The 10764-nt window shown below is 45.8% G+C and overlaps 2 protein-coding genes and 1 long non-coding RNA gene across 5 annotated transcripts in view; 1 reads left to right on the top strand and 2 right to left on the bottom strand.

The window, feature by feature from the left end:
* Positions 1-1503: 1503 nt before the first annotated feature.
* On the bottom strand, positions 1504-2981 carry LOC147321522 (uncharacterized). The gene is made up of 2 exons (XR_015130984.1): positions 2534-2981; positions 1504-2440 (listed from the first exon to the last, which is right to left on the bottom strand). It is a non-coding gene; the product is annotated as an uncharacterized LOC147321522 (long non-coding RNA).
* LOC147321523 (uncharacterized) lies at positions 2471-5277 on the top strand. Of its 2 annotated transcripts, none has more exons than XM_086305568.1 (3): positions 2471-2654; positions 3762-4044; positions 4377-5277. In XM_086305568.1, exons 2-3 carry the CDS (start codon positions 3774-3776, stop codon positions 4682-4684), a joined length of 579 nt encoding a protein of 192 aa, XP_086161694.1. In that variant the 5' UTR covers positions 2471-2654; positions 3762-3773; the 3' UTR covers positions 4685-5277. The 2 variants fall into 2 exon arrangements, with proteins under 2 accessions (XP_086161694.1, XP_086161695.1); XM_086305569.1 differs by having other exon boundaries at positions 2473-2654; positions 3765-4044.
* A 1533-nt stretch (positions 5278-6810) lies between these two features.
* The window catches only part of actr3b (actin related protein 3B), a 13467-nt gene continuing 9513 nt past the window's right edge, over positions 6811-10764 (bottom strand). For both annotated transcript variants that reach the window (XM_086305542.1, XM_086305541.1), the window contains 3 exons: positions 10391-10516; positions 8748-8831; positions 6811-8538 (listed from right to left, as the gene is read on the bottom strand). In XM_086305542.1, the coding sequence (XP_086161668.1) occupies positions 8443-8538; positions 8748-8831; positions 10391-10516 (306 nt within the window). In that variant the 3' untranslated portion in view covers positions 6811-8442. The remainder of the gene's footprint in view (positions 8539-8747; positions 8832-10390; positions 10517-10764) is intronic.

Raw genomic sequence — 10764 nt, forward strand, 5'->3', positions numbered from 1 at the left:
ATCTGAAAATGTTGTGTAATATTACAACCTGAAACAACAAATAGACGCGTTGTCCTGTAACAACAGCTGTGAGATGGAATAGTCCAAATCACCAAAGTAAACTGGACCTGGGCTTGTTGCAGGATCTGAAGTTACTAAACATGTTGTGAGTGTGTGCACTCACAATTAGGACCATATAATAGTAAATATGTGCGTGATGAAAGTTGGGCAGCATGCTAACGTCCTTACTCCACTCTGTATGCTCGTGTGAGTCTCACCTTTTCACTCCTTTGATTTTTTCCTCATACTCTTTTTTTGCCTTTGCGTCACGTGACTGACAAGGGCGATCGTGGCTCAAGATTTGGGAGTTCGCCTTGTAATCGGAAGGTTGCCGGTTCGAGCCCCGGCTTGGACAGTCTCGGTCGTTGTGTCCTTGGGCAAGACACTTCACCCGTTGCCTACTGGTGGTGGTCAGAGGGCCTGGTGGCGCCAGTGTCCGGCAGCCTCGCCTCTGTCAGTGCGCCCCAGGGTGGCTGTGGCTACAATGTAGCTGCCATCACCAGTGTGTGAATGTGTGCGTGAATGGGTGGATGACTGGATGTGTAAAGCGCTTTGGGGTCCTTAGGGACTAGTAAAGCGCTATATAAATACAGGCCATTTACGTCTGTCTTTGTACAGACCTGCCGTGTTCTCTGTCGTTTTGTACAGAACTGTTTTTGGGGCAAATAAAATGCAAGTAGGGATTAAAACCGCAGAATTAATGATTACCGGTGCTGGAAATACTAGCGCTTGATGCAGTGTTTTGATTTTGTTGCCACGGGTACCCACAAAGCAATGTGCGAAAGTCACGTGGTCCGTCAATCTCTATAAGGATCCGGCTCACGTCATTCACTTCAAAGTGTCGGCTCTAAGAGCCATTTCGTTTGCGACCGACCCATCACCAGTACAGTGGAACCCCGGCTTATGAAGACCGCATTTAATGAAAAATTCAAGTTACAAAGGCACTTAATGGCAATATTTTGCCTGTAGTACGACAAAATGCCAAGGCTCTCCACAGTCTTTCAGTTCATTGGTGGGTTCGTTTCAGCTTTTGCACCGTTTCCTGTCAGCGTCAGTCGTTTCAAACATCGCCGTGTTTGTCAGGGCGTTTCCTCACAGCGGCCCCTATGAGGCTGCTGTTCCTGAAAACACCTTCAAATGTTTTGTATTTGCTTTGTTTAAGTTCTGCCAGAGGTTTCTTCCTGTTAAAAGGGAGTTTTTCCTTCCCACTGTCGCAAAAGTGCTGCTCATAGGGGGTCATTTGATTGTTGGGTTTTTCTCTGTATGTATCATTGTAGGGTCTACATTACAGTATAAAGCACCTTGAGGTGACCGTTGTTGTGATTTAGTCCTGTATAAATAAAACTGAAACTGAAAATAGAAATTATTTCTTTTCAGATTGTCACAATCAGCAGGGCTGACTGTGTGTAGAGTGAAGGGTGGACCCAAATGCAGACGGAAACAAAATGTGAAACATGACTTGAATAACAGAAAACGAGCCATTTATTGAGGCTGGCAAAATAACTGTAAACAAAAGGCAAAATGCAAGGCTAACAATAAACTAAACTGGGTGAGCTAAATTAACTTAAAAACCTACAACAGGAACATGGACTTGACATGAGGAAACTTGACGCAACTTCTTGGCTTGCAAACAAAGCAGACGATCTAACAATGACACATTGAAAACACAGGACTTAAATACACAGGAGGTGATTAGGGGAAGTGGGAACACATGGAGGAACAGCTGACTGACATGAACCTAATGACAGGACAGGGGAAGTGAAACTAAATACAATGAACAAAGAACACACGACTCCTTCAAAATAAAACAGGAAACACTGAAACTAGACATGACAACACAAGCTTAACAGACCTAACACGTGATGAACGATACAAGAACTCAAACATAGAAACCAAGGAAACAATAAATAATAACTGCCTTTCCTTAACTAAAGCTAAATAGGAATGACACAAACTAATCACATATCTAAAATGAGACAAATACAAAATGAACTCAGAGCGCTGGGTCAGAGACACAGCCTGTGACACAGATATTTTAATTTGTAAGTTGTTTTTTTTCTTTCAGCAGCTCAAATGTTTGCTTTCGCTCAGGTTTAGTGGCTGACCTCGCTGCACCTGAAAAGTAAGCAGGTCAGTGACACGTGTGCAAACCTCACTAACCCACATACAGCCCACTTCCACCTCCATTGGGCTGAACCAGTGAGGCCGCCCTTCGTGTTAGTGTGGATCACAGTTAATGTGAGCGCTGGTGGGGGGGGGTAATCTGTGAGGAAAACTAAAAGCTGTGCGATACAGTCAAAACTCACACATCGATGTCATCACATGCATTTTCCAAAGATGTTCAGCGGGCCACACTGGTGTCTTTACGAGGTCCATTCTTTTCTTTGTGTTTTGCATTTCCCTGATGTAGACAGATGTGAGAGAGGTTGATGGTGAGCGGATGTCTTCTTCCTGTGTCGCACTAACACAGGAAGCATGAAAGAAGAAGCCAAACCTCTGACATTAGTCAGTCTGAGCAGCGCCTCACAACTGGCAGAGCAGCAGCCCTGAAGCCCGTCTGACAGGCACCGGCGAGTGGAAGCGCTCCTATCTCTGTCATCGCTCCGAGCTGAAAGGTGAGTGTGTCTGCCGTTTCTACCTGAAGCTCCTCGTCAGCTTCAGGGTCGCCTGGGAGATTCTGGCTTGGCCGTTAAGGGCGAGCGCCACAGAAGGTTTCCTTCCTGCGAGCCTGACGTCTGCTCTCGCTGGTGTCGATTAAAAGCAGCTGGAGGCCATCTTTGTAAACCTGCTGAGAACATCTGCGGGGTTTGCTCCTTCTTTCACACTTCATCATCAGCCAGCTGTGTGTGATCGCACCATCTTTAATCTGAGATCAGGTTCAAACCAGTTTGAGCTGCAGTGGCAGGAAACAGCTGAGGGCGGGGCATGCTGACATTCCCGACTCCTGATTGGTGTCGGGGGTGTCCACTGCTTCTGCGTTTTGTTTGTTTTGTGCAGGCCGAGTAAACGAGAACAGCCTGTGAAAGATAAGTCGTGTGCGAGTTGAGGCACCTTTAGGCTCCGCCTTGCTGGCGTCTGCTTTTTGAAGATCTCTGTGAGTTTGGGACTGACGGCCGTGGACGGGATTTAAAGTTCCTTCCATCCATCCTGTATCCCAGCTGACCCACAGCCGAACTGGGTGATGATCCTGACCAGTTTAAAGAACATTAATGCAAACTGACCACACAGAACACGTTACCATCACATACACATCATACAGACTCTGTATGAACCCATGTTGTTCGTGCAGCAACAGGAAGTAGTTTTTATTGCAGAGTTCATAGAGGTCATGCTTGAATATTTGTGTTCGTTTGGGGAGGCCTTTTGCTCCTCCCCTTTCACAAAGGATGCTCCAGTGTGTCCTCTGCTAAAGGAAGTAAAGGAAGCACTGAAGTGCCTTTAGTCCATAACATGTGGAGAATTCAGACAGCGCTGATGAGGGCAGATACTTCCAGGTCACGCCTCCTTCCTGAACTAAACCCCGCCTCTTTCTGTGCCTCTGTCATAGTCGTCCATGTGTTTGTGGTGCACTGATTTATTACTGGAGATGTTTGCTAACACTGACTGTGTTTCACGTCGGCGCTCTCACAGTGTAAAGCTGGATCTGCGTCATCGCTTTACACCCGCGTGCGCTCATTACCCATGATGCATCAGAGTCTGATCACAGTGTTTTCTGATGCTAGCAGGAAGCCGAGATGACGGAGCCGGACCTCGTCAACATCCTGGAAGACATAACAGATGAGGAATTCAAGACCTTCAAGTGGAACCTGAAGAACGAGCGGTTTAGAGACATCGAGCCCATCAAAGTGAACCGGCTGTCGACGGCGGAGCGGTGCGACGCCGTGGATCTGATGGTGCAGAAGTATGACATGGACGGAGCCGTGCAGGTGATGGAGAGCATCTTTAAGAAGATCAACAGGAACGACCTGGTGAAGAAGCTGCGAAAGGTCATGGGTCAACCTGCAGGTCAGTGAGGCTGTGGGCAGGCGTGCACTTCCTTTAACCTGTTTGAGCGTTTGACATTCAGGTGACATCATCAGGGTCAGAGCAGCGTCACGCTGTGACAGGACGTGCAAACAGGAAGTGTGTGCAGAGTGTCTCTCTCCCTTTTAAGGTGCATTCAGAGCAAACAGCTGATGGAAGGAGCCGCCCGAGTCGGAGCTGCTGGATTGGATGTTCTCAGGAACTCTGAGGCTCCCGTGGTCGGAGGTCTTCGGCTTCACGCCGAGGCTCCCGTGGTCGGAGGTCTTCGGCCTCACTCTGACCTCGGCATTAATCCGTCCTCCTCTCTCTCACAGGTCTTCCAGGTCCCGATCTGCCAAAGACCGCCGCCGACTCCTCGGCAGAGGAGAAGTTGGCGGCCGTTCGCTCTCAGTTTATCGACAGAGTGTCCGAACCCGTCCTGAGGAAGCTGCTGGATAAACTCCTGGAGCGCCGCGTCATCATCGATGATGAAATGGATTTAGGCGGAGTGAGGAGCAGGGCGGATAAAGCCCGACAGGTGATCGACGTGGTGCGCAGAAAAGGATCCCAGGGCAGCTCGGCTCTGATCGCCGCTCTCTGCGAGGTGGATCCGTGCCTTTCACGGGAGCTGCAGCTGATGTGACGCACTGCCAGATGTTCAGCACTCACAGGAGAGCAAATTAGGAATCATCTGTAACACCCAGAAGCAGCTGATACAGTTCAATGTTCAATCCTCCAATCCACTTACAGAAACACGAGCGCGAGGCTCATCTATTTGGTTTGGTTTTCACATCAAAGATTTTCACAGAGACGATTTTCTATGCGTCTTTATACAAACAAAGATGTTCAAACAGCAGAACATGTCAGAGTTTCAGCAGGTTTCAGGACTAAAGTGTCCCAGAAACAAGGCTTTGAGTCAAACCTGAACAGTCGGCTCTGTGAAAACCTTCAGGATGGATGGAAACCAAGATCTCTGACTTCCAGTCTGAGAACAAAACAATCAGGAAAATGACTTTATTTGTAGAATTTTCATCGGACACTGATGTTAACGAGAAGTTTATTAGATTTTATGGAAACATTTTAGAGCTGATTAGAATAAAAGTCCAACAGATTAATGAGGATTTTGGCTGTTTTCATGTTGTTGAAGTCAAACATGTCAGAGAGCAGAGGGTCAGAGTTTCATGTTTCTTTCTGTAACTCTGATCAACGTGAAAATAAAAGATGAGTTTCCTGTCACTGTGTCTGGTGGTTTGGCTTTGTAACACACCTGTTCAGCTCCAATAAATGTTTGAGTTTTAAAAGAAGAAGCAGCAGGAAGACAACAAAAGAAGACTCTCAGAACTATCTACACTGATGAACTCTGTCTGAGTACCAGAGGTAAAACTCCAGTAAAGACCTGAGAGATGATCTGGACCTTCTGTCACGGCTGCCGATGGCAAGCCGTGTGGAGTTGGAAGAAGGACCCAAGATGCAGGCAGTGGATGAGATACCGGTGGTTTTATTTACAGAGGTGTAGTGGCAAACAAACAGTGGGGCATAACAAATAACTAAAGACACCTAAACTGGGAGGACTAAAAATAACAGACCTGGGAGCATACGACAAAGGGGATGAGAAGCAGAGAGACGCAGACGAGGAACAGGACACCGTGGAACACAGGGTAACAGACTGACACAGAGTTACACAGACGAACCGGCAACAGGCAGGAGAACACACAGGGCTTAAAGACACACACCAGTAATCAGGGGATGAGAGACAGGAGGGCAACACAGCTGGGAGGAATCTGGGCTGACGGGACAGGGGAAACGTAAACTGATCACACTCACATACGACACGGACCTTCACAATAAAACAGGAAACTCAGACACATGGAACCAGACAAGACATTGAACTAAACAGACAGATTCACAAACAGATGGGGTGACATCATAGACAGGCAGATACAGACGCAGACTCAGAGAGTCACCTTTCTCACTCACTATGTATTAACAGGCCTCTCTGCATTGAATCATATCTGTTATTAACCTCTGTCTCTCTTCCACAGCATGTCTTTATCCTGTCTTCCTTCTCTCACCCCAACCGGTCACAGCAGATGGCCCCGCCCCTCCCTGAGCCTGGTTCTGCCGGAGGTTTCTTCCTGTTAAAAGGGAGTTTTTCCTTCCCACTGTTGCCAAAGTGCTTGCTCATAGGGGGTCATATGATTGTTGGGTTTTTCTCTGTATCTATGAAGCGCCTTGAGGCGACTTATGTTGTGATTTGGCGCTATATAAATAAAATTTAATTGAATTGAATAGAGAGGGTGGCTGGTGATGTCACAGTGAGTGGAGTTAGAGAGGAGGGACACAGGGTGAACAGGTATAAGAGTGAGGTGAAGAGGAGATTCAGAGTAACTGAACATGAAACACAGGGGAGCGCACCTCCTCATTCAGGTGATTCATCTGCAGTAGAACAGCATCACTAGCTCTCACAGGTTACTCCAGCCCTAGACGAGCCCAAGTCACTGGATCAAATGCAAAAGTTTGAACATTCAAGTAAAGTGAAAGCAGCAACGTAAGGTTCACTATCGGTATGCACAGTGAACCAGTCAGCCAACCTCGTGATAAAAAAAGAAAACACTGATGGAAGTGGGTGTGGCTTAAATGAGCAGGCCCAGGTCCATCTGAGGATTATGGCAGAGGTCGGAGGGTCACTGCCAGATGGCTGTGCTGGAGGTAAGGACAATATTTGTGGTGCAAGAAAAGAACTGACATGGAGAAAGCAAAGATATGATCTGCAGAACTTCATACATGTTTATTGCAAACCAGTATGTACAGATAATATCGTGAAACTGACTAATTATAGACATGAACTGTTTGGAGGTTGATTTTTAAATATGCAAATGAGGCTTCATCTCGTTTAAGAAATACTCATTGGCATAACGTGGATTTTATCTGCTTTCATCCCTGCGCTGTAAGAGAAAACGTGTTGTGGAAGCAAATCTCCAAACTGAGCGTCTCACCTAACAATGACTTCTGGAAGACGTGCCCATCACATGACTGCACCTGAACACATGCTACAGGTTGTTTGGACCTGATCTTTGATCGGTCTGATTCTTGCTCTCTCAGTCAATATAAATATTTATTAATGCAAAGTTTATATTATTATTATTATTATTTATTTATTTATTTATTTTACAAATATAGAGCCTGACCACATTAAAAACTAAATCCATGACCCAGAATCATTTGGAGCCTCTTCCCGGCTCACGCTAATCCAAAAAATAAATGCTCATGCTGAGCCACAGTCATGTCTCTTATATCTAAAGTCACAAAATACCCTTTATATGTTAACATGAATAGATTTACTCTCCCTTTGTATTCTGTCTGGTGGTTTTTGGGGGGATCTTGGGGCCGTAGACCCAGAGAGTGATGTTCAGACCAACATCGCTCCATCACTGTGAGACTGGAGCAAACAGAAATTTCAGGAAGCCAGTGTGGTGATGAGCTCGTTATCTGACACATGGGTGGTGTTTCATCTCAACATCAGAGACTATGACTTTACTCTTGTACCAGAAAACGAGAAAAAGCAGAACAGGTCCCCTTTGATTGTGACGTCACACTGCGTCGCTGTCCTGACACCATTGGCGCCCTCTGCAGGCTGCAGCGCTCAAAACTACACCTGATTGTGCTGCTAGAGAGAAAATGAGACCATCACCACCAAAGAAAATTATTTTCTGTCTGTCTACGACACTGTCCGAAAGACGAAGAGACGGATTTTAGAGCTTTTCCTAGTTTAGAGACAAAAAGTCAGTGAGATTCAGTGTGAGTCTGATCGTTATAGCAGGGCCACAAACATGCTGACATAAATGCCGAGTGACAGAAAACATCCAGAGGCTTGTCCTGTTAAATCCACCGTCACCAGCTTCAGCACAGAGCGGCGGCTTGTGTTTGATAAGAGGCCGAAATGAGGATGAGAGGCGAGCAGGCGCCATATTTATCTCTATCTGCTGTCGGGACAACAGCCTCAGCTTCGGAGGATCTCTATTAGCACTGCTACGTGTTGGAAGAAGGTTGGCTAGCTACACCAGGTCTCCTGCAGCTCCTCTTGTTCTCGGTAAAATTCTTCTCTGTGGACAAAGGAGCTTGCAAAGAAAAGCGTCTGGACTTCTTTAAGTTGCTTGAAGACGTTTTTTTCTCTGTGGAGTAAATTTATCAAAACAAAACCACTGCAAACTTTGTCTTGCTCTCTAACTGCCTTTGTGCTTCACGTTCTCCATGTGCTTGATGATGCTGAGCTAGCCCGCTAACAGGTTAGCAGCTTCATAGGTGAAAACTGAGAAGGGCAAAAAACTATCAGGCTAATGGCTGAGTGGCTGGTTGCTAGCAGGCTAACAGGTTAGCGGGCCGATGGGCTCGCCGCTGTCATCAGGACATGATGCCAAACACGGGGTTGTGTCGACAGATGCTCGGCCCGATCTCGTCGTAGTCCTTCTTCGAGTGACACACCTGGAAAAACTCCGGCTGCAAACACAACACACAGTGTCAACAAAGGTTCCTGGTCTCTCCAGACAGGCCATCAGTTATAAACTGAATGCATATTTTATTCACTAAGACCTGAAACCATAAACTCGTCAGGAAAGAGTTTACTGAGCAGGCTCATTTCCTCCAGCCACATGTTGTTTAGGGAAATGCTTTGTGTGAAAGTAGAAGAACACAAAACTTTTGGTTACCGTGGACGCCAACATAGAGCCTCCGAACCAGACGGCGTAACGCTGCATGTGATGTGAGACGACCTGAACCTCCATCGGCTTCGGCTGCCAACACACAAAAACACGTCATCTGCATATAAATGATTCACATCACAAAGAAACTGGGAACAAACCAGTGATCCAGTTAAATGCCATCCAGGTAAAGGCTGTAACATTAAAGCTTAACTCTGCTCTGTGCTGTTATCAGCTGCACCAGGATCTGGTGACTATTAATCACAGGTGGCAAAACTACAGACAAGTACAAGTACAGAACCTACTGTTAAAAAATACTCCTGTAAGTTCAAGTACTGATTCAAATTCTTTACTCAAATAAAAGTGAAAAGTAACGGCTCTGAAACGTACTCAGAGGAAGAAAGTTCCTTGAAGAACATTTCTACCACATTTTTTATTAATGTAATAATTTTAACCTGAATTTTAATTCTAATAAATGTACTCAGCTTGAGTCAGGTAAGTAGAAGATGAGCAGGAGGGAAAATAAAAATATATTTATTTTTTCTGTTGCCTCCGTTGTAGAGGGAAGGACTTTGTTTCTAACCAGGAACACAAGCACAGTCAGAGGGTGAAGTGGATTCAGCAGGTGGGGAACCTAAAGTCAGCTGTCATGGCTCAGTGTGGGGGAAAGAACCAAACTCACAATCATTTCTACTGAGAGCTCCAGTAGATGTTCTTAGTGTGCAGGCTGTGATCAGCTGATCTGCTGCTCTCTGTGGATGTACACACCTGGATTCAACCAGATGTGAGCAGATGTTTCCTGAGTTGTCCTGGTTGATTTCATCCTCTACACTGACAGTTTATGCTATCTTTATATAAGACAGTCACTGTGCAGCAGTCACACGCTGGTCTTTACTTTAAAGCCATCACAGTACAAACTCACCTGTTTATGCTGCACTAACCTGCAGCCTTTAAATAACACAGTTAGTCTGCCTCAGCAGGTTTAACAACATGAGGACTTCTATGTGAGCTTTAAATGAGCACCCTTCCCTTTAACTCTAAGCTCTCTTCTTCCTCTCCTGTCCTTCTTTCTTATCTTTCTCCATCTCTGAATGAACTTAGCTCTCTGTCTTTTCTCTCCCAGTGAAACAAGCAGCTGGACCTTTAGCACACTGTGAGATAAACTGCACACAGACAGTTTGTGTGTTTGCTGATGTTTGTTAGCTGCATTTCAAATTACCTGACAGTACAAAAGTTTTGCTCGCTCCTCTTCAGTAGGGCTAGCTAAATGCTAAACATACGGAAACCTGCACTCCACTTTAAACCCAGAGTATAAACTACAGATAAACCTAAAGTCATGATCCTGTTCGAAAATGTAAGGAGTAGAAAGTACTCAGCTGAAAATTCTACTTAAGTACAAGGTATTTGCACTTTGTTAATTCCCACCTCTGCTATTAATAGGAAGGTGATTCCAGCTGGGACCACCATGGGACCAGCACTGATCTGGACTGTGGAGGAGCTCAGTGGGGACCAGTTTCAGCCTTTTGACTGAAAAGTTCCACACAAACAAAGAAAAGCTTTACCTGAAGCTGACCAATGTTAAAAACCTCTTCTTCCAGATGTGTTCAGGTCATAAAGGTCTGGATCGGCCTGCACTCGCTGGTCAGGCTCACCTTTATCCGTCCTCCGCTCAGCTCTTCGCTCAGCTTCAGCCGAGCGTCCACCACCCTCTTCAGGTCCCTCTGCAGCCGCCGGCCAAAGTCTCTGAACATGGTGGAACCTCCAGACAGCACGATGTTCTGTTGGACACAGAAGACTCACACAGCTTCAGCAAACCCTCAGCCTCAGTCATTCACAACAAATACACTTCTTCAGTTTAAAGTTCTTCTCCATTTGTTTTTCTTTTAGTTTGGTTATTTATGTGATGCTTTTAATGTGAAATTCACTTTAATACATTTTTTTAGGTTCTGCAAAGCGGCCTGTGCCAAACCTGACCCGTATTCTAACCAAACCCTTGAACTGCCCTCTGCAGGTCTCAGACAAAATG

Source organism: Aulonocara sp. 'chitande type north' Nkhata Bay, linkage group LG9 (assembly GCF_057382095.1).
Source record: "Aulonocara sp. 'chitande type north' Nkhata Bay isolate Kocher_YH1m ecotype deep benthic linkage group LG9, A_spYH_male_GT1.1, whole genome shotgun sequence".
NCBI classification, from domain to species: domain Eukaryota; kingdom Metazoa; phylum Chordata; class Actinopteri; order Cichliformes; family Cichlidae; genus Aulonocara; species Aulonocara sp. 'chitande type north' Nkhata Bay.

Coding starts and splice junctions, on each gene's coding strand:
- LOC147321523 (XM_086305568.1), top strand. CDS start 3,774: ATGACGGAGCCGGACCTCGTCAACATCCTGGAAGACATAACAGATGAG. Junction 4,045..4,376: donor GGTCATGGGTCAACCTGCAG/GTCAGTGAGGCT, acceptor TCTCTCTCACAG/GTCTTCCAGGTCCCGATCTG.